At 47.5% G+C, this 22,944-nt stretch overlaps 1 protein-coding gene across 10 annotated transcripts in view; it reads left to right on the top strand.

Moving 5' to 3' along the window:
• The window catches only part of ARMH1 (armadillo like helical domain containing 1), a 51,451-nt gene that overhangs the window by 23,988 nt on the left and 4,519 nt on the right, over window positions 1-22,944 (top strand). For all 10 annotated transcript variants that reach the window (XM_025856503.2, XM_025856505.2, XM_025856504.2 and 7 more), the window contains one exon: window positions 2,828-2,912. In XM_025856503.2, the coding sequence (XP_025712288.1) occupies window positions 2,828-2,912 (85 nt within the window). The remainder of the gene's footprint in view (window positions 1-2,827; window positions 2,913-22,944) is intronic.

Raw genomic sequence — 22,944 nt, 5'->3', positions numbered from 1 at the left:
GGAATCAAGGTGCATTTGTAGACAGCGCAGGAGGGAGAGGCCAGATCGCCAGGGCTTGGGAAGGCTCCTCCTCTCCTCCTGGCTCCTGCCTTCCTCTCAGTGCCCTGGAATGTGAGTGGGATCTGATTTGGGACATGGTGGCCACCTGAAGACACCGTGCTGGTAAGGAGGGAAGAGAGGCTCCAAGAGTGGTCTTGAGATAAATTAGCAAAAGCTCTCAAAACAGCTCCACACTGGGTGGAGGCAGGGAGACAAGAGGTGTCAAAGGGATGGTGAGGCCTGCCCTGGGGCAGGGGAACAGAGGTGACCGGGTCAGACGGACATTTCTGAGGCGGAGCGCGTGGGAGGTGGGGCAGTAAAAGAAAAGCAGGCAAAAATGACAGCCAGCTTTGGACTTGGCAGCAGACTGAGCTGTGTGCCACCAGGAGAGAGCAGGGAAAGATTGATCGGATTTGGGAAGAGTTAGGCTTTGACTCGATGAGACTTGGTGCCTCCCAAGTGCCACCTAAGGAGCAGGCCCAGCCGGCTGCAGAGGACATAAATAGGTCATTTGTGTAAAAAACAAAAACAAACAAACAAAAAAAACGAATCCCAGGCCTCCCTCCCATAGATTCTGACAGCTTTCAGATGGCCTTTAGTAATGCTTTTTCTTTTTAAGCTCCCCAAGTAATTCTGATTTCTAGCTCAAACTGAGGAATTACTGTTGAGGACATCTAGTAGAGATACCCACTGCACAGTAGAAAATAAAAGTCTGAAGCCTCGGAAAGAGACCCGAGATTAGGATGGCAGGTGGGTTTCCTGAGCAGAGAAAGGATCACTGAAACAGCAGAAGTGAGGGAGGTCAGCCAGGTAAAATGAACCAAGAGGAGAATCACCAGCATTTAGGGCGCCTGGGTGGCTCAGTTGGTTGAGCGACTGCCTTCGGCTCAGGTCATGATCCTGGAGTCCTGGGATCGAGTCCCGCATCGGGCTCCCTGCTCAGCGGGGAGTCTGCTTCTCCCTCTGACCCTCCCCCCTTTCATGCTCTCTCTCATTCTCTCTCTCAAATAAATAAATAAAATCTTTTAAAAAATTTAAAAAAAAATCACCAGCATTTAAGAGATGAGCTAGGAAGAAAAAAAAGATGAGCTCAGCAAGAAGGTCCAACAAAACAGCTGGATTATCATTATTATTTCCAGTTTCCATTTATTTATTTATTTTAGATTTTATTTATTTATTTGAGACAGAGAGAATGAGAGAGAGAGAGCAGAGGGTCAGAGGGAGCAGACTCCCCGCCGAGCAGGGAGCCTGATGTGGGACTCGATCCTGGGACTCCAGGATCATGACTTGAGCCGAAGGCAGTCGCTCAACCAACTGAGCCACCCAGGCGCCCCTCTGGTTTCCATTTATTAAGTGCCTCCTACCTGCTAGGCACCGTGCCAGGGGTTTATTTCCATGATCTCTTTTAGTCTTCACAATAGCTGATGGAGGCAGACATTTTATTTTTTTTTTTAAGATTTTTTTTCATTTGAGAGAGAGAGAGCATGAGCATGGGAGAGGCAGAGGGAGAGAGAAAGGGAGAAACAGACTCTCTGCTGAGCAAGGAGCCCGATATGGGGCTCGATCCCAGGACCCTGGGATCATGACCTGAGCCAAAGGCAGATGCTTGACTGAGCCACCCAGGCGCTCCGGAGGCAGACACTTTAAAGATGAGGTAACTGAGCCTTGAGGGGTGTCCGGTGACTTACTCAGGGCCACACCCTAAGGAATAGGTGTGTTCTAAGCAGGCACTGAAATCCACCTCTCCCTAACTCCAGAGTCCTTAGTCGTTCCATATACCACTCTGCCTCTTTGAAAAAGAGCAATGGAAGCCGTTAAGGGAAAACGCCTGTAAAAGTGAAAGGAAAAGATTTTCAACAAGGAGTACATGACCAGCTGGGTCAAATACCGCAGAAAGGCTAAGTGTAGGTAGAACAGAAAGATGGTTCCCGTGTGAAAAGTTTGGGGGAATGTCAGCCCCGTGGCGGGAGAAGTTAAATTGCCGCAGCCTGTCAAAGGATGCACGAGGATGAAGTGGCTGCTCCTGGGCTCCTGGGAGGCTTAGGTGTAGAGGGAGAAAAAGAGCAATAGCCGAAGGGCAATTGTGTGCAAATGGGCGATCTTGAGGATGTTTTTGTTTTGTTTTGTTTTTGAAAGATTTTATTTATTTATTTGAGAGAGAGAGAGAACGAGAGATAGAAAGCACGAGAGGGAAGAGGGTCAGAGGGAGAAGCAGACTCCCTGCTGAGCAGGGAGCCTGATGTGGGACTCGATCCCGGGACTCCAGGATCATGACCTGAGCCGAAGGCAGTCGCTCAACCAACTGAGCCACCCAGGCGCCCCGATCTTGAGGATATTTCATGCTAAAGGACAGGAACCGATGCCCTGCTAAAGGTTGAAGAGGTAGAAAAGATGGATTCCCCCAGTCACTTGAGGTCCCTGAGGGAGAGAAGGTTTAGGATCCTGGATGAGTTCAACTCTCCCCAGCCGGTGCCCACCCTCCCGCCAGCAAGGTCGCTGGCTTGTGCCTGCACCTCTAGCAGGTGGCCGGCTCACCCCAACTGAATGCCTCCAGAGCTAGAGGGGTCAGTGGCAAGCTCAGCAGACTGTCTTTTGGATCCTTGGCTGCCATATCTGGCCCTCCTCTGGAGAAATGTACTCATACAGTGCAGCGGCCAAGGCCCAGTGACTCACCATTACCCTCCCTCTCCCCATTCGGCCAGGCTGCGTAGCTGTTTGCAAGCCTGCTTTTCATTTCTTCCAGGTGTACTAGATCTTAAGTAACCCCCTTGTCCTGTTGTCTTGTCAGTCGATCATTGGAACCACCCACCCCAGCATCGTGGAGTGCGTGCTGAAGGTGCTGCGCACAATGCACCTGGAAGTCCAGTATGAAGGTAGGGGGGCAGCTGGGTCTGATCCTGCTCACACATTACAGAAGCTGACCGTGAGAAAGTAGACAGACTAGCTCTAACAGTTTTCTCTTAGTCACAAAGAACCTTGTTGGGTATCCTGGAGAGCCTTGGCAGATGGTAGATGCTGGTTCGGTCTGATTGGCAAGTTATTCAGAAAATGACAGCCACTTTCTGTACTTCGAATCAGCCACGTGGTACTTTAACATTGGCTATGATCCGTCTGGGTCCAGAGCTGGCTGGTTCCCAGTCTTTTTTTTTTTTTTTAAGGTTTTATATATTTTTAGTTTTGCAAGAGGGAGTTTTGCAAGAGACAGAGAGAGAGAGAGAGTACACGAGCAGTGGGGAGGGGCAGAGGGAGAAGCAGACTCTCCCCTGAGCAGGCGCTGAGCAGGGAGCCTGACTTCGGACTCAATCCCAGGACCCTGGGATCATGACCTAAGCCAAAGGCAGACGCTTAACCAACTGAGCCATCCAGGTGCCCTCTGGTTCCCAGTCTTATGTGGTACTTCCCCTCTAACCAGAAATCACCCAGAGGACTCCACTTCTAAGAAACTAAACTGAACAGTGGTAGTATTGATAAGTTTGCATGTATTCAGTCCTCCTATGTGCCAGCTACTTTCCGTGCATCATTTCATTTAATTCTCAAAAGAACCACAAGAGTACAGAGCCTGACACATATTAGGTATTCAAATGCTCAAATGAACGAACAGTGGAGGTAAATATTTTTATGTTTTTCAAGCTAAAGCATTGAAGCACAGAGATATTAAGTATGCTTCCCAAGGTTATGCAGCTAACCAGAGTCAAACCAGATCTGAATCCAAAGCATATGCTTTTATTTATTTTAAAGTGATCCTTTTTTTATTAATTTTTTTTCATTATTTTTATTTATTTATTTATTTTGTGGGCAGCAAAGCAAAGTTTATTGAATGATAGTACAAAGCTCCCAAAGAGGGAGGGGACCCAAGAGGGTTGCCCTAAAGTGGTCCTTTTAAAAAAAAAGAAAAGATTTATTTATTTATTTGAGAAAGAGAGGGAGTACATGCATGCCCATGGTGGGAGGGGAGGGGTAGAGGGAAAGGGAGAAAGAGTCTTAACAGGACTCCATGCTCAGCTCTCATGACCCTGAGATCACGGCCCTGAAATCAGGACCTGAGCCAAAACCAACTAGATGCTTAACAGACTGTACCACCCAGGTGCCCCCAAAGCATATGCTTTTAACATGAGCCCATGGCAGGGGTTTATAAGATGTTATTTCCTTCCGTGTTCCTATAATGGTTCAGAGAAGGAAGATTCTGTTTTCAACAGGAGGGAGCAAAGAAGGGTTTGCTGAGAAGGTGGTGTTTGAACTGACCTTGGAGAATGGGAAGGATTTGGGAAAGTGGAAAGGAGCAGAGGAGGGCATTCTGGAAAGGGGAATGGCATAAACGAAGGTCCGGGCATACAGAAGTACAAGATGTATCTGAGGAATGACAGGTAGATCATTTAGTGGAAGTTTGGTAGAGGTCTCAGCCCAGGAAGACCTAGAAAGGTAGGCTAGGACCAGATCGAGGAGCACCTTGAATGCCAGATGGAATAGCGGGCACTCTGTCCAGGAGGTTATCTGGGTAGTGGTATCTGCAGTAGGTCAGAACCACAGGGAGACTCGAGGCTTGAGGCCAGTTGGGAGGCCTTTTGGGTTGTTCAGATAACAAAGTAAGAATGCCCCCATCTAGCCAAATATAGAGGCCCTGGCGAGAGCGAATGGACAGGACTAGGAAGTGCCTGGGTGTGGAGGATGAGGTAGCATAAGGGGAAAGGGCAGGGCTGAAGAGGCAGGGACACAGAGGCCCATTAAGCAGGAAAAGTGTGGACGTCAGCAAATATTAGGATCCCTGCGTCCAAGATGGCAGGCAGGTGGAGCCCCAGATCCAGGAAGTCTGGGAGGGGCAAGAGGAGCAGGCAGGGACCAGGGTTCAGGTATGCACGTGAGACCCTGGGGAAGACTAGCAAAGGTCCAGAGGGTGGCTTCAAATATCGATTGTTTTTCAGAGGCAGTGTTGAAATTGAATGTTGGTCCGTTTTTCCTGCAGTAGCATTGCCATTTTTGTATTTGTTTGACCCCTGCAGGTGTGCTTGGGAAGATGGACCTTGTATGGTGAGAAGTAATGCTGTGTTAAAATCAATTACCAGTGGGAGGAGAGTCTCCTAGCTGGGGAGGCGTTGCCATAGAGGGGTAGCGTAGTGGAGGGAACTGAGTAAAAGTCAGTCCCAGCAGCAGAGAATTGTCGCTGCATGGGAGCAAGGGTGAGGGGATGACCTGGCAGCGGACTCATGTTAGGAAATGTAATCAAGCAGCCCGCAAAGACTACTGGGTGGCACTGAGCCTCCCTCCCTGCCACCACCTCCACGGGGCTCACATGACCACTCCTACTCATCATCACTTCTTAGCTTATGCCTTTCTTCTCCAAGGTCTTCCCTCACCTGCCTTCCAGCCCTGCCCAGATGTTAGCCCTCCTCCCTTTGTACCACCCTGCACCCTCTTCCCTGCCGGTACCCCCAGCCCTGGAGCAGTCATTTCCAGAATGCACTGCACAGTTTCAGGCACTTCTTTTTTTTTTTTTTGAGATTTTATTTACTTATTTGAAAGAGAGTGCAAGCAGGGGAAGAAGCAGAGGGGCTGGATGAGGGAGGGAAACGAATCTGAAGCAGACTCTGAGCTGAATGCAAAGCCTGGGGGTGGGGGGGGTCTCGATCTCACAACCTTGCGATCCCGAAACCAAGAGTCGGAGGCTTAACTGCGCCCAGCAGACGCCCCAGTTTCAGTGCACTTCTTACCACTTCTGTCCTTATATCCTCAGAGCAGTCTCTGGCCTAGGGTAGGTGCTTGTTGCATGTTTGTGGAGGGAGAGAGGGAGGGAGTTCTGCCCATACACCCTGAACCCTGGCAGAGGCAGAAAAGCGTGAAGCTTTCTCACTGCCCTTTTGGTTTGATGTCTGCTCCTGTGATAACAGTGAAACTGTGAGCCTCAAAGTAATTTCAAACAGGCCAGACTCATAACCGGTGCTCAAGAAATGTCTGTTGAATGAAGGAATTATTCTTTTTCACCAGGGACTTCAAAAGGGTCTTGGTGTAACTGGGAACATAGTGCGTGTATATGTGCGGTTGTCCACTAGGGGGAGCTATTCCACACCTCGGCAGAGTGGAAGTTCAGGGAGCGAACGCGGCGTTCAGCTCCCGCTGAAAATCCTCCAAAGGCAGGGCAGGGAAGGTCTGACAGGTCTTAGATGTGGTGGCGGGGTTGGGGGGGGACGGTGGTTGTGTTTGTACTGAGAAGAAAAAGGAATAGTTGAGAAGGAGGAGGGAAGGAGGGCGCAGTCCACCTCCCACGCTGGGAGGGGGTAGTTGACATCGTTCCCCTGGGAAGGCTACAGGGAAAGTGCAGTTCTCAGGGAGAGTGCCGTGACAACGGGGTGGAGAGGCTTGGGAGGCTAAGTGACTCTTTCCCTTGCAGCGTGGGGCCAGGGGTGCCGGAGCCCGGTGGCAGCTTCACCTCTTTTCTCATTGAGAACTGCACCTCTGCGCCTCCGAATCTACCTGCCTGCCTGGCCTGTTACCCACGTTCTCGGCCCTCTTTCCCATCTCATCTGAGTGTCCCTGCCCCTCCCGCAGCCAGCTCTTCCGCTTCTGCTTCTGCTCTGAAGCACAGTCATAAAGCCGTCTCATAAACAGAGCCTCTCTCTTTCTCTCTAGAGGATCATCTCCGGTGACATGGAAATATGTTCTGTATCTCCCATCTTAAAAAAAAAAAAAAAAAGAGCCCCTCCTTGGGGACTTTAATCTATGGATTAAAAGAGATTTAAAAGACATCCCCCCCAGATTAAATTAAATGATAGCGTTTAAGGATGCATAGCACTCCTTGACCCCAAATTCCCCTCCAGCTACTCATTTTTCCATTTTCTTCCTACTTGATCTCTCAGCTGCTTTTGACTCAGTTGGCCCAAAGCAACTTTTCTTCTCTGGGTTTCTGTGATACCACATCCAGTTTTCCTCCCTCAAGCTGGGTCTGCCATGTTTGTTATGATTACTTTGCTACTTTCTCCTATTTCTCTACCTGACTGTTGGTTCAGCCTACTTCTCCTCTCTTTACCCACACCTTCTGCCCGCATGATTTTGTCTAGTCCCCAGCTTTACACACCACATATATGTTATATATTCAGGTACCAGACTGTGTCTCTGGCCTGACCTCTCCCCTGAAATCTCCCCAGACATCTGAAATTTATAGCCAAAACAGAACTCTTGATTTTCTTCCCAAATCCTACCCTGTCTCCTATTTTCACTAAAAGGTGCCACCACCAACCCAACTGCTCAACTAAAAAGTGTAGGACTAGTACCAAACGATCTGCTTTCTCTCACCTCCCACTGTGTCCCACACTTACCGAGTCCTCTTGGCTCTGTCCCTACTTACAGTCTCTGTCCCCACCACCACTGTGATCTCCCGTGGCTTACTCACCATCCTGTCGCTAAATTCTGCTTCCATCCTGGCCTCCTATAATCCATTCTCCCATTGCAGCCAGAAGGATCATTTCAAAAATAGCTTCCCCTTGCACCTACACTAAACTCTCCACACCTGTCATGGCCAGCAAAGCTTCTGGAAGGCTCTTTCCCCAGACCTTGGATTGACGGACAACTTCTCGAACTTCAGCTCAGACGTCTCCTCTGAGAGAGGCCTCTGACCACTCTCTCTAAAGTGTCCCCACTCCCTTCCACTGACCCCTCGGGCTCTCTGCAACACACCACAACACTGCACTTACCTCTTTCAGAAATTATCTCGTTCACTCATTTACTTGTCTAGTGTCTGTGCTCTGTAAGAAAGTCAGCTCCAGAAGAGCTGAGGCTTCATCATCTTTGTCTACCATTGTACCCTGGTGCCTACAGAGTACTGGCAAAAGTAGCCTCTTAGATATTTGTCGAATGAATGAATGAATGGAGATGAGTGAATCTTGTATATCCTCGTTTATAGTGACAGTCATCAAATTGGAAATAGAATTTGAAATACCTAATTTTTTCAGCCCAGATGGGGAAGTGCAGGCTGTGTGTATTAAATGACCTTTTATTTCCTGAGAGTTCTTAGGGCCAAGGAAGAGAGTTTGGAGGGGGAGGGGAGAAAAGGAAAGTTTCCTAGGGGAAGGTAAGAGATGGGAAGGCCACATGCACAGAGAGTGGATGCTGTGGTCACCCGTTGCTTCTAACAAACCACTCCTAATTTAGTGTCATAAAATGATCACTATTTTAACTCTTGCATAGTATGTAGGTCAAGTATTACAACAGCACACAGCTGAGATGGATTATCTTGGCTCCCTGTTATGTGGAGCCCACCAGGAAGACAGCTGGGGGTCAGAGCTGGAACGAGAGGCTAGTACTGATTTTTCCTTTCCCCTCAGGCTCCAGTATGGTTCCACATGGCACCTTTTTTCTTCCGAAAGAGTGGAAGAGAAACCTGTGCGCCAAGGAATGGTTTTCCAGTCCTCAGTACAGGGGATTCTGGTTGTCCATTCTTCACTTTGAAGTAGAAATAACCAGGGAAAGGGTAATGGTGTCCACTAATTTCTGAGGGTTTTTTTTCCCCTAGAATTAAGATTTTAGAATTTCTTTTAATGATGATCCCATATAACATTAGAAAGCCAAAATTAAAATTAAGGGAGGCCTTCTTCAAAGTGGTCCTGCCTGGAATTTATCTCCATTTATGATTTCTGTGAAGTGAAAAACGGCACTTTCCTCCCAGGGAGGATTGCTATTCCAGGAATTGGTGGCAGGCAGGGACTTAATCATGACAAGCAATCTAAAGCCACGGAAGTACTCGCTCATTGGCCTCCCTTCCTAGAGAAGAGAAATGTCAAAGTCATAGAAAGTTTTGCAGAAGAAGAAATTAATGAGTTCTTTTGGGAATTTGAAATACATATGTGTGTAAATATATTGGTATCTTTTACAAATCAATTATTACCTTAGGATCATAAAAATTACTATGTATGACTTAATTAGAAGCAGACCAATCATTGTAAATTAATTTGCCAAATATATGCCTGCCAAAATATTAGCCAAATGACCAATTTACTGCGGGCCCAACTCACCAAATTACCAATTTACTGACAACATGTTTCCTTTAAATATTTGTAAAATTTAACCATTGGTTGTATCAGTAGGACCTAAGAGATCTGGGAGAAGCTGGGACTTCAGAATTCCCTGGGCCTTCACCCCTCTCTGCCCTTGGTTGGCCCCCTTCTCTAGCCCTTGGTCTCCCTCCCACCTCTCCCCATCCCCTCTTCTCAAGGATGGGGTGCTAGGCCATGCAGTACGGTGACATCCAGCACGGTCCCCCACCGGGTCCCCCTTCCCTGCCATAGCAGCTACAGAGCTTGGGCAGAGACAAATGAAGATTCCTCAAAATGCTGCTTTGAAGACAAAATGAAAGTCGTTATATTCAAACTTTGCAGAAATCTACAAAAGCTATTAAATCAATCCATCTGTAATCCATCATACATTGCTCTATAACAAATTACCTCAAAACTTAGTGGCTAAAAACATAAACATTTTTTAAAGATTTTTATTTATTTATTTGAGAGAGAGAGAGAGAATACAGAGGGAGAAGCAGGGAACCTGATGAGGAACTCAGTCCCGGGACCCTGAGATCATGACCTGAGCTTAACCGACTGAGTTACCCAGGTGCCCCCAAAATAAACATTTATTATCTCGCACAGTTTTTGTGGCTCAGGAATCTGGGAACAGCTTAACTGAGTGGTTTTGGCTCCGGGTATCTCATGAGGCTGCAGTCAAGCGGTCAGCGGGGGCTGCAGTCATCCGAAGGTGGGACGGGACCTGGAGGACTCACCCCCCACCCTCTGGTGTGGCTCACTCACACCCCTGGTGAGTTAGAGCTTGTTTTTGACAGGAAGCCTCGGGTCTTCACCACATGGGCCTCTCCATCAGGCTGCTTGACTGTCCTCACACCAGGGCAGCTGGCTTCTCCCAGAGCGAGTGATCTGAGAGAGTGCGAAGAGGGGGCCCCACTACTTGTTCTAATCTAATCTCTCTCAGGAGTTGCACAGTCACTTCTGTTTACCCTGGTTATTGGAGGGGGGGTGGCTAGGGAGGAGAAAAGGGCTCCACCCCTTGAGAGGAAACAGACTAGAACTTTTGTGGACATATTTTAAAACCACTGTACCATCTCAAAAAAAAAAAAAAAACCTAGCTGTGCCAGTTTCCATTCCCACCGGCAATATGTGAGGGTTCTAATTTCTCCACACCCTTGCCAACACTTGTCATTGTCCTTTTTTTTTAAGAATTCTTTTTTTTTCAAATGTTTTATTTATTTACTCATGAGAGTCAGAGAGAGAGAGAGAGAGAGGCAGAGGGAGAAGCAGGCTTCCCGCGGAGCAGGGAGCCCAATGCAGGACTCGATCCCAGGACCCCGGGATCATGACCTGAGCCGAAGGCAGACGCTTAACCATCTGAGCCACCCAGGTGCCCCTGTCCTTTTTTTTTTTTTTTAATAGCCATCCTAGTGCATGCAGAGTGGTGGTACCTCATTGTGGTTTTGGTTTGCATTTTCCTAATGACTAAAGATGTTGAACATCTTTTCAAGTGCCTGTTGGCCATTTATATTTCTTCCTTGGAGAAATACCTTCTCAAGTCCTATGCCCATTTTTTTTTAAAGATTTTATTTATTTATTTGACAGAGAGAGACACAGTGAGAGAGGGAACACAAGCAGGGGGAGTGGGAGAGGGAGAAGCAGGCTTCCTGCTGAGCAGAGAGCCTGATGCAGGGCTTGATCCCAGGACCCTGGGATCATGACATGAGCCGAAGGCAGTTGCTTAACCACTGAGCCACCCAGGCGCCCCCCATTCCCATTTTTAAAAATTGGCTTGTTTGTCTTTTCGCTGTTGAGTTGTAGGATTTCTTTCTATATTCTGGATACTAGAATGGTTTCTCCCATTCTGTTGTCTTTTCACTATTTTTTTTTAAAGATTTTATTTGTTTATTGGAGAGAGAGTGAGCGAGCACACAAGCAGAGGGAGAGGCAGAGGGAGAGGGAGAAGCAGACTCTCCTGCCAAGCAGGGAGCCCAACGTGGGGCTCCATCCCAGGACCCCGGGATCATGACCTGGGCCAAAGGCAGATGTGTTAACCAACTGAGCCACCCAGGTGCCCTTGTCTTTTCACCTTTTTGATAATGTCCTTTGTTGGTTTATTTTTATTTATTTTTATTTTTTATTTTCTTTTTAGATTTTATTTATTTATTTGAGAGAGAGAGACAGAGGTAGTGAGAGAGAGCACAAGTGGGGAGGAGAGGGAGAAGCAGGCTCCCCGCAGAGCAAGGAGCCCGATGCAGGACTTGATCCCAGGAGCCTGGGATCATGACCTGAGCTGAAGACAGACGCTTAACACCTGAGCCACCCAGGAGCCCCATTTGTTGGTTTATTTTTAAATGATTTACATTTTTTGTTCATTCATTTACTTATTCAAAAGAGCAGGCACTGGGCTGGGCACTGAGTGTATAGTGACACACAAAACGAAGTCCCTGCCGGGCTAGAGCTTTGACTCAGCAGTCATAATACCAGTAATGATAACTAGTCATCACTACCAGTGAGGACTGTGTGCCAGGCACTGTTTTAAGCTCTTTAATTATGTCATACAGTCCTCAGAACAATTCTGAAAAGTAGGTACTATTATAATCCCCAGTTTGCAGATGAGGAAACTGAGGCACAGAGCAATTGAATAACCCGCCCAAAGTCTCAGAGACAATAAGTGGGAAAGTTGTGGGTCACACCCAGACAATCTGACCCCTGCACCCAAATCCTCACCACCAAACTGTCCTATCTCTCCAGTATTACAAAAATAAGACTTTTAAAATTTTTACCCCTTTTGAGAAACAGTCAAAAACCTGAGGATGGACAATATTATTATTACCATAAAACATAATTATGTTTTCTTAGCTTCATGCCCTTCTCAGGGTCATGCAAATACTATAAGATCTCATTTTCAAAACTACACCTTTTGCCCCATAGAACCTTGTGCCTTTACTTTCCGCTTCTGAGCTAATCCATATCAGCAGGAGTTTCAGCCTTTCCGGCTGTGTAAGAGGCCACCCATCCCGTGTGACTTCATTGAACAACAGTCACAAGGCTCTGATGCTAAAGGATAGTTTAACATAAAAATCAGCTGAATATTTTTTTTTAAGATTTTATTTATTTGACAGAGACAGAGACAGTGAGAGAGGGAACACAGGCAGGGAGAGTGGGAGAGGGAGAAGCAGGCTTCCCGCTGAGCAGGGAGCCTGATGCGGGGCTCGATCCCAGGAAACCTGAGATCATGACCAGAGCCGAAGGCAGACGCTTAATGACTGAGCCACCCAGGCGCCCCCAAAATCTGAATATTCTCAAAAGATAGGTTATTTCTCCCAAATTATATACTTCAACTGCCACACTTTATTCACTCTTCCTAAGTTTTATTAAACAGTCTCCCGTAGTTGTTCGTTTGTTTGTTTGTTTGTTTGTTTTCAAATAGAAAGTCCTTGGGGAACACTTCTTTCTAATGGCCCAGTTTGCCTGGCCCTCAAAACCTCCGTGTCCGCCCTGACCTGGCACTGTCTCCCCTCAGGCGCCCGACGCAGTGGTCAGTGCCCCACTCAGGTGCCCGCACACGGGTTGGTTGGACTCCGGGAGAGCAGACACCCGTGGAAGACACTACAGTAATTCTTTTTTTTTTTTTTAAAGATTTTTTATTTGAGAGAGAGAGAATGAGAGATAGAGAGCACGAGACGGAAGAGGATCAGAGGGAGAAGCAGACTCCCTGCTGAGCAGGGAGCCCGATGCGGGACTCGATCCCGGGACTCGATCCCGGGACTCCAGGATCATGACCTGAGCCGAAGGCAGTCGCTTAACCAACTGAGCCACCCAGGCGCCCGACACTACAGTAATTCTTAATTCAGCAGTACATATACCACCAAGAGTACCTAACATTAATTACTTCATCGACTGGCTTTTTTAAAAGAAGTAGTATGTAAAATATGCTTTTTATGTTTCAACAGTGGGCTTTGAACAGGATGTAGGTGAAAGAGGTGGTGAGATGTACAGGAATCAAAGATAGAATGTGGCTGGTCGGGAAAATCCTTGACACTGGTCTCTCTTTCTTATAACAGCAACTTGCCAAACGTATTCACACTCTCACCCCGGGAAAGGGGAAAGGAAGCAAACCTGTCTGGACGCTCACTGAAGCACACTTCTCACATGTGGCCAGTAGGTGGCAGTTTCGCGTGGAAGTGAAGACCAAGAACTGGAACGCGGGTTTCCCAAGGCTCTAGGAGCAAAAAATTATAAAACAAACTTCCTCAGTGCCGAGTGCCTTAGAAATAGTTGCGTGCTGGGGCGCCTCAATGGCGCAGTTAAGGGACCGCCTCTTGGTATTGGCGCAGGTGGTGATCTCAGGGCCCTGATCTCTTAAGCCCCGAGTGGGCTTAAGACTCTCTCTCCCTCAGCCCCTCCCCCCAATAAATAAATAAATCGAAGGAAGGAAGGAAGGGGGAAGCGAGGGAGGGAGGAAGGAAGGAAGGAAAGAAAGAAAATAGTCGCATGCCACAGTTCCCAGGTGCAATGCCATTTCTAAGGTTCCGTCTGTCCAAAGAATACTGAGCCCACCACTGCGACTCTGTCTCCTATTCGTTGTGATTCGCTGGGCAAGTTATTTGTTCAGGGTTTCTTCAGCTATCAGACAGGTGATCAAGGAACTTTCTTCCCGGACTGACAGGCTGTGGGTTCTGTGGTTCCCCTTTGGATTAGAGGAATCCCTTCTTCTGCACTGAAGTTTCCATGAGTGTCAGTGCGCCACCCTTTGCATCTGTTTTGTCTACTGCTGTTGCAGTCAGCACAAACCACTGTGGCTGACACGGACCCGACCAGTTTGTCAAATGAAAGCTTAGGCCCCATAGAGCTGCTTCTCAGCCTCAACGGGTGTGACCTCCCCATGGCTCTAACCCTCCTGATCACACTCTCCTCCCTGAATACTCTGATCTCTTCCTTCCCTGACCTGAACTCTCCTAGTTTCCTCCTCTCTCTCTGGAAACTGTTGCTCAGTCCTTTGTACATTCCCATCCCTCCACCAGTCCCTTAGTGCAGGTTTCTTTTTCTCTCAGGATTCAATCCCAGGTCCCCTGCTCCTCTCTTTCCTTTCTGTCTGTGGTACCTCATCTACTCCCACGGTTTTAATGACAGCCTATAGTGATAGAAACACAAGTGGCTAGCCTTTATAAGGTGTCTCCTCCACGTTAGGTACTGCTCCAGCTCCCTACTCGTTAGTCCTCACGACAAGCTGACAAAGGTGGCACAATTATTATTCCCGTTTTGTGACAGTCAGGCAGAGCAGCTGAGTGACCTCTCTCCAGCTCACACTGCTCTCCTGAGCTTCATCCCAATTTTTCCGTTGGCCTTCTGAACATCTCCCCTCGGGTGTCCCTGACCATGTTCAGAACTGGACTCCTGAGATTCCAGCTCGAAGGTCCCAATCTCAGTGAAAAGCCCCCAAGGCTGGAAATGTAGGTCATTGCCATCTCTTCTTGCTTCCCGCCTACAATCAACTTCTAACAAGACCAGTCAACTCTTAACTCCTTGCTATCGTTCAAATCTCCCTTTTCTTCGTTCTGTCTCCACTGCTGTTACTCATATCTCTATATCTCTCACCTCTAAACCAACCTCCGTCTCTCTAGCATGGTCCCTACACAGTCCGTCCTCCTCATCCTCCACCCAAGCCGAGGCAGCAGACCTTAGTGGTGAAAAATATGAGCTTCGGAATCCCGACAGTCATTCTGCTACTTTTTAGCTGTTTGACCTTGGGTAAGCTCCTCAACATTTTTGAGTCGGTTTCCTCTGAAATGAAAGACAAGAGGGGCCCCTGGGTGGCTCAGTCAGTTGAGCATCCGACTCTTGATTTCAGCTCAGGTCATGATCTCAGGGTCGTGGATAGAACCCCACGTCAGGCTCCATGCTCAGTGCGGAGTCTGCTTGAGATTCTCTTTCTCCCTCTCCCTCTGTCCCTCTCCCTGCTCACCTGTGAGCATGCACGTGCACTCTCTCTAAATAAATGTATATTTTTTAATCTTTGAAATGAAAGACAAGAAAAAACACCTGCCCTATGCAGTGGTTGGCACATGCAGAGTCCTCAGAAGCCAGTCCGTCTCCTCAGGCTTAGGTCTCACTCCATGACCCAACACCCTGTGCCCTAGCCAGACCTCCCTGCTTGCCCAGCCACAATGGTGGCGTGCACTTGCCACGTTCTTCATTCCAGTCCCTCTCTTCTCCTCCATGGCTTTGTCAGCTCACGTGTCACCTTCTCCAAGAGAGCCTTCTCCTGATTCCCTGTCCCCCAGTTTCTCAACATACCCTCACACCAACCTGACTTGCTTTGTGTTCCCATGGCTCTTATAATACTACAGCGTACATACCAGTTTCCTTACTGGTATCCCCCATTAAACTGTGTCATCCCTGAGGACAGGGATTGTATCTTTGTCCTCCTTGTAGCCATAGCACAGGGGTCTGGCACACAGAAGATGCTCAGTAAGTATTTTGTTAGATAAATGAATGAACCAATGAATAAATCAGTGACTGAAACCATTTAGGACAGTTGGGTGTTGTCAGCAACACAGGCTTCGGGCAAAGCTGCCAAAGACAGTAATCCCCCGTTGCCCTTTGCTTTCTGAATGCTCTGCTATGCTTCAGAACTAGCACAGTGGGTAAAGAGTTGTAACTGGCTGTGGTTCCTATGAGGACATTTGGACAGAGACTAGCCCTTTCACTTTGGGTGTAAACATGGACAGCTCTGAATTTTAAAACTCAATCAAAAATAATTCAGTGAATAAAGCTTCACTTTTCCAAGGAGTTCCGAGTGTTGCAGACACACTAGCAATGAAGGCTTAAGTGTTTAGGGTAAAGTGAGTAGGCAAAAGCAGATATTTATCTCCTGGAGAACTTGGTCCTGCGTGGGCAGAGAATATGTTTTGTGGTCAGGGAAATTTCATAAAAATATTTTCATTCATTCTTTCCACCCTGAGTATTCTCTGAGTCATTTCTTGCTGTAGGGAGAACTCTCTTAGGCACAGGCAAGGGTTTTTTGCAGGTGTCCTGGCACTCAGGTGCCGTCAGCTTATTGTGCCTGGGAAAGAGCCCAACTACTAAGGGAGGCAAGCTGTGCGGCAGCTGACTGGGCCCAGCAGAGTTGGGCGCGAGGGCGGGCCAAGCACGCTAATTCATTTTTTTTTATTGTTATGTTAATCACCATATATTACATCATTAGTTTTTGATGCAGTGTTCCATGATTCATTGTTTGTTCATAACACCCAGTGCACCATGCAAAACGTGCCCTCCTCAATACCCATCACCAGGCTAACCCATCCCCCCACCCCCCTACCCTCTAGAACCCTCAGTTTGTTTTTCAGAGTCCATCATCTCTCATGGTTCGTCTCCCCCTCTGACATACTCCCCTTTTCTTCCTCTCCTGTTATCTTCTTCTTTTCCTTTTTTCTTAAAATATGTTGCGTTATTTGTTTCAGAAGTACAGATCTGTGATTCAACAGTCTTGCACAATTCACAGCGCTCACCGTAGCACATACCCTCCCCAATGTCTATCACCCAGCCACCCCATCCCTCCCACCCCCAACCACTCCAGTAACACTCAGTTTGTTTCCTGAGATTAAGAATTCCTCATATCAGTGAGGTCATGTGATACATGTCTTTCTCTGATTGACTTATTTCACTCAGCATAACACCCTCCAGTTCCATCCACGTCGTTGCAAATGGCAAGATCTCATTCCGTTTGATGGCTGCATAATATTCCATTGTGTATATATACCACATCTTCTTTATCCATTCATCTGTCGATGGGCATCTTGGCTCTTTCCACAGTTTGGCTATTGTGGACATTGCTGCTATAAACATTGGGGTACATGTACCCCTTCGGGTCCCTACATTTGTATCTTTGTGGTAAATACCCAGTAGCAAGCACGCTAATTCAAAACCCCACTAATTCAAAAAGAAGGAAGAAGTTTCATAACCAAACAATAAGAGAACAAGTGAGAAACACTTGGGGGTTTCACACACCGGCCAAGCGGCCTGAGGCACCCCAGGCTGCATTTTTGTCCAAGGGGGAGAATGTTTGGGGGACACCGGGGGGGGGTCAGTGTGCTGGTCCCTCTCCCTCTGTGATCCCAAGTTAGAACCACATCTGAGCAACAGGAGGCTGGAGTGGGGGGCCACTGGGATTGGGAGGGCAGGAAGCCCTGGAAGGAAGAGGAAGCCAAGAAGCCAGCAGCAGCTGGACAGTCCTAGGAAGTGTTTCTGAATGAAGCAGCGGTTTCTGAATCAGGTTGGTCCAGAGAGAAAAGGGGAGGCCGAACAAGGCCTGACCCCAGAATACTAAGCGCTAGAAGGGGTAGCAGGGATGTCCTTAAGAGTCCTTCTGCCAGAGAGTAAATGATTAGGAAAAACAGGCCGAGACAAGACTGGCTTTGTGTGGGGCTTCAGGACGGGGCCTCTGTATGCTCCATGGCTCTGCGGTGTGGGTGGATGGGAGGCCCCCCCAGGACTTGAGACAAGGGCAACTTGTCTCAAGGGGGAGGCCTTACTGGTACCTTCCCTTAGACCGACTCACAGCCCAAACTGGTTCTCCTTCCTGCCAAAGAACACTCTGAGTCCTGGAGTGGAGACGTGGGCACCCCTCCTTCTGGGAGCGTTGGGAGCTGAGGGCACTTGGCACCAGGCAGGAGAACCGTGTATGGCGCATGAGACCCAGGAGGGGACTGCTGGCTGCCTCCCCAGCCTCTGCCTCCGGGTAAACAGGCCGCTGCGCGGCTGGTGACTGTCAGTGACAGTCTTCTGACAAGATTATAAATCACCAGCCCATGTTCATGGTTAGGCACCATATGCGTGTGTGTGGTTAGCAAGTAAAGCTGCCAGGAGCTGCCCGCGGCCTCCTGTAGACCGCCGCCCTGCGTGTGCTGCAGACCCGTGCGGTCCCTGCCACTGGCCACCTCTGCCCCCCGGCTCCCACGGTGCAGACGGGGCTGCGGCCCCTGCGCCCGTCTGCCCGCCCGCCGTCTCTGACAGGAGCGTTCAGGCGTGCGCCTCGGTTCTGGGCCCAGCCGGCCACCCGGGGCGGAAGGGCGGCGCTGTGGCGGCCGTGGCTCTCCAGCCTGCCAAGACGCAGAGCCGGGGCCGCTTCCACCGCTCAGGGTGGGCGAGGGCGGCAGTGGGCAGCGCGGGGCCGCTCCTGCGGGCCTCCCCACCGGGCTGGCGGTCTCCAAGCACGGTCCTGGGCTGCCGTTACCCGCGCACGGGAAGACAGGCTCCAGTCGATTGTTTCCAGTCGATTTATGGACTGGACTGGTTTGAGGCTCTGGGGAGGCCAAGCTGCCTCAGATACACGTTCACTGGAGTGCACAGTAGTGGAGAGACTATGACTGGATGACGGCGGTGCTCCGTGGTGACAAAAGGGGGCTGTAGGGCCAGAGACACAGGACGTCTACTCCTCAGTGGTTCGGACTGGAGGCAGAGGGACTCAGTGGTCCAGAGTGGAGGCAGAGGGAGAACAAGTCAGACAAAGCTACTTGAAAGCTAATTTCTGAGGTGAGTCTAGAAGAATAAGTAACAAGAGGCAGGTGAAGAAGACTCTTCTTCCTGATAATGGTAGGCTAGAAAATTTGGATCAATCCCCCCTTCTGGAGGGATTGATGTTGAGTTGTTTTTTCTCACAACACTTCTGATACCAAATGGGGGGAGGGGGGTTTCCGCACAAAGCAATTGTCCAATTCTCCAAGGACATCAGTTGGGTACGCTATAATTCAATTCAATTCTGACACTACCCGGAGTTAGCTTCAGACTCCACAGGTTTAAGGGCTCAGCACCTCAAGAATGCCTTTACTTCAAATGCCAGTTGTATTAGGTTCCCATGTTATTCATACTTCTGTCCAACTTGGCTACAAAGCCGGGGGGTTCATGCAACCCTTCCTCCCTTTCAAGTTCAGTCATTTGCTAGAACAACTCACAAAAATCAGGAAAGCATTTTGCTTACTATTAACAGTTTAGTTGTAAAGGATACAGATCAGGAACAGGAAAATGGAAGAGATGTATAGGGCAAGGTATGGATTGGGGGACTGCTCCAGGCACACCACTCTCCCACACTTCAGTGTGTTCACCAATCCAGAAGTTTTCTGAACCTATCACTTCAGGGTTTTTATGAAGTTTCACTATGTAGGCATGGTTATTGGTGATTGATGAGCAAATCATTGGCTGTTGGCTATTGTACAACCACCTGTGTGGTCCAGGAAACCTCAAGTCTTGAACTTGGACAAAAGTGGTTCAGAACTGTTAGTGCCCAGGCGGCTGAAAGAAGAAAGGAAAGTGCTCTCTGGAAGAAAGTATCTGCATCTGGGCGCCTGGGTGGCTCAGTTGGTTAAGCGACTGCCTTCGGCTCAGGTCATGATCCTGGAGTCCCGGGATCGAGTCCCGCATCGGGCTCCCTGCTCAGCAGAGAGTCTGCTTCTCCCTCTGACCCTCTTCCCTCTCGTGCTCTCTATCTCTCATTCTCTCTCAAATAAATAAATAAAATCTTAAAAAAAAAAAAAAAGAAAGTATCTGCATCCTAGCTCTGAAGTTTTTTCCTACAATTAGTTTTGCAAATATACGACCAACCCAGGGACACCTGGGTGGCTCAGTCAATTGAGCATCTCCCTTCGGCTCAGGTCATGGTCCCAGGGTCCTGGGATCGAGTCCCACATCAGGCTCCTTGCTTGGCAGGGAGTCTGCTTCTCCCTCTCCCTCTGCTGCTCCCCCTGCTCATTTTCTCTCTTCTTCTCTCTCTCTGTCAAATAAATAAATAAAATCTTAAAAAAAAAAATACAGGGGCGCCTGAGTGGCTCAGTCGTTAAGCATCTGCCTTCGGCTTAGGTCATGATCCCAGGGTCCTGGGATCGAGCCCCACATTGGGCTCCCTACTCAGTGGGGAGTCCGCTTCTCCCTCTCCCATTCCCCCTGCTTGTGTTCCCTCTCTCGCTGTGTCTCTCTCTGTCAAATAAATAAATAAAATCTTTAAAAAAAATTCAATAGCTAAAAGTAATTCCTCAGTGTACACATTTAACAGTAGAGTAGACACAGGTGAAGAGAAAATTAGTCACCTGGAAGAGGGGAAGAAAAGTAAGGGTAAGAGTGAGACTCTCTAATAGAGGCAAAGAGAAAAAAGAAAGACTAGGGCAGCACCATTAAGGAGACAATGGTGGAGAGTTGTCAAGAAGTGATGAAAGACACCAACCCACAATAAAGTCTAAAAAGGTTAAATCAAAATAAATCCACACAAAACGACTCAAGTATATACTGTCTCCAAGAAATTTACTTCAAATAAAAGAATATAGGCAGGTCGAAAGTAAAAAGAAAAAGATATTTCATGAAAGTACTAATGAAAGGAAAATAGGAGTAGCTCTGTTAATATCACACAAAGTAGGGGCACCTGGGTGGCTCAGTCAGTTAAGCATCTGATTTTGGCTCAGGCCGTGATCTCAGGGTCGTGGGATCGAGTCCCACATGGGGCTCCCTGCTCAGCAGGGAGTCTGCTTCTCCCTCTCTCTCCGCTGCTCCCCCTGTTTGTGCTCTCTCTCTCATCTCTCCCTCTCAAATAAATGAAATTTAAAAAAATAACAAATAAAAAGAAAAGAAAAATCAGCAAGTATATAGAACTCAACATCATCAACCAGCAGGGCATAACTGACATTTATAGAACACAATTCTATATTTCTAGAAAACAGAAGGGAAGGAAATAATTCCTAATTAATTTTATGAGGCTAGTGGGGTGCCTGGGTGGCTCAGTCAGTTAAGCATCTGCCTTCAGCTCAAGTCGTGATCCCATGGTCCTGGGATCAAGTCCCACATTGGCCTCCCTGGTCAGTGGGAGCCTGCTTCTCCCTCTCCCTTGCCTGCTGCTCTACCTACTTGCACTCTCTCTCTATCTCTCTGGCAAATAAATAAATAAAATCTTTAAAAAAAATCTTTTTTCATGAGGCTAGGATTACCCTAATACCAAAACCAGACAGTGGCAGTACAAGAAGAGTACAGATCAATATCCATCATCAATATAGATGCAAAAATCTTTAACAAAAGATTAGCAATTAGGATTCAGCAATATATAAAAAGAATCATACACCATGACCAATCAGGGTTCATTCCCAGAATGCAAAGCTGGTTCAATATCCAAAAAATCAATCAATTTAATCTACCAAATCAACAGGCTAAAGAAGAAAAATCACATTATTATATCCATCAATGCAGAAAATGCATTTGACAATGTCAGCACCCATTGATGAACGCTCAGGAAACCCTCACAAAAATAGAACTAAAGAAGAACTTCCCTGGGCGCCTGGGTGGCTCAGTTGGTTAAGCGACTGCCTTCGGCTCAGGTCATGATCCTGGAGTCCCGGGATTGAGTCCCGCATTGGGCTCCCTGCTCAGCAGGGAGTCTGCTTCTCCCTCTGACCCTCCCCCGCTCATGCTCTCTCTTTCTCTATCTCATTCTCTCTCTCAAATAAATAAAATCTTAAAAAAAAAAGAACTTCCCCAACTTAATTAAAAAAAAAAAAAGCATCTACCAAAAACCTACAGCTAACATTATACTTAATAGTGAAACACTGAGGATGCCCGGGTGGCTCAGTCGTTAAGCATCTGCCTTCGGCTCAGGTCATGATCCCAGGGTCCTGGGATCGAGCCCCGCATCGGGCTCCCTGCTCGGCGGGAAGCCTGCTTCTCCCTCTCCCACTCCCCCTGCTTGTGTTCCCTCTCTCTCTGTCTCTCTCTCTGTCAAATAAATAAAATCTTTAAAAAAGAAATAGTGAAACATTGAATGCTTTGCCCCTGAGTTCAGGAACAAAGCAAGAATGTCTACTGAAGGATTAGTACTAGCAAAAGAAAAATGATCCTAGGAGACAATTCTCTACAGGTCTATCACATTTCTGCATATCTTTTAAGTGAAAAAACAACTGCTCATTGTCCCAAACTATCTTTTCAAGGATGTTGATGAGCAAACAGCTTTGGAAAATATATTTCCCCCTTTAGAGCAAAAGGCAGGCATGCTTACTGACTGTAACATTCAGGTCTTCTAAATGTTTCTCACTGTAGTGCACACCACTGCACAAGCAGGCATCCAAGTGTGTTACCCCCATGGGACTTGGGGGCAAAGGGATTCCATGCAGAAAGAGAAAAGCCACATAATCAATATGAAGAATATAAAAGAAGACATCACTAAAGATGCTACACTCATTAAAATGATAAAAAGATGAGATAATGAATTTTTTTAATGTTTGAAAATGTAGATGAAAACTGCTAGACATTATAACCTACCAAAATGGACTTATGAAGAAAGAGAAAATCCAAATAGTCCTCTAACCATTAAAGAAAATGAATCAGTAATTTTTTCCCCATAAAGTCAGCTTAGAGAATTCTATCAAACATTCAAGATAGGGTCACCTCGGTGGCTCAGTCCGTTAAGCGTCAGCCTCCAGCTCGGGTCATGATCCCAGGGTCCTGGGATGGAGCCCCGCATCGGGCTCTCTGCTTGGCAGAGAGCCTGCTTCTCCCTCTCCCTCTGCTCCCCCTGCTTGTGCTTGCTCTCTCTCTCTCTCCGTCAAATGAATAAATAAAATCTTTAAAAAAATTTTCAAGATAAAATTCTCGTCTTACTCAAACTCTTCTCAAGATTAGAAAAAGAGAATATAAACCCCAACTTATTTTCTTAGTTTAGCTTAATCTTTTTTTTTAAGGTTAGCCTCATCTTAATATAAAAATCCATCAATGATACCATGCAAAAGAGAAATTATACACCAATCTTATCCGCATAGCTGCAAAAACTCTACACAAAATATTAGCAAACTGAATCTAGCAGCATATGCCAAGGATAATAAGTCATCTAATCTAGGAACGCACATATATCATCTTAATAGGAAAAAAGTTTGAA

Source organism: Callorhinus ursinus, unplaced genomic scaffold (assembly GCF_003265705.2).
Source record: "Callorhinus ursinus isolate GAN/ISIS: 27379988/994484 unplaced genomic scaffold, GSC_fseal_2.0 scaffold18, whole genome shotgun sequence".
In the NCBI taxonomy this organism is placed as follows: Eukaryota; Metazoa; Chordata; class Mammalia; order Carnivora; family Otariidae; genus Callorhinus; species Callorhinus ursinus.
Note: the sequence above shows the minus strand (reverse complement) of the source record. Positions and strands in the feature narration are given on the sequence as shown.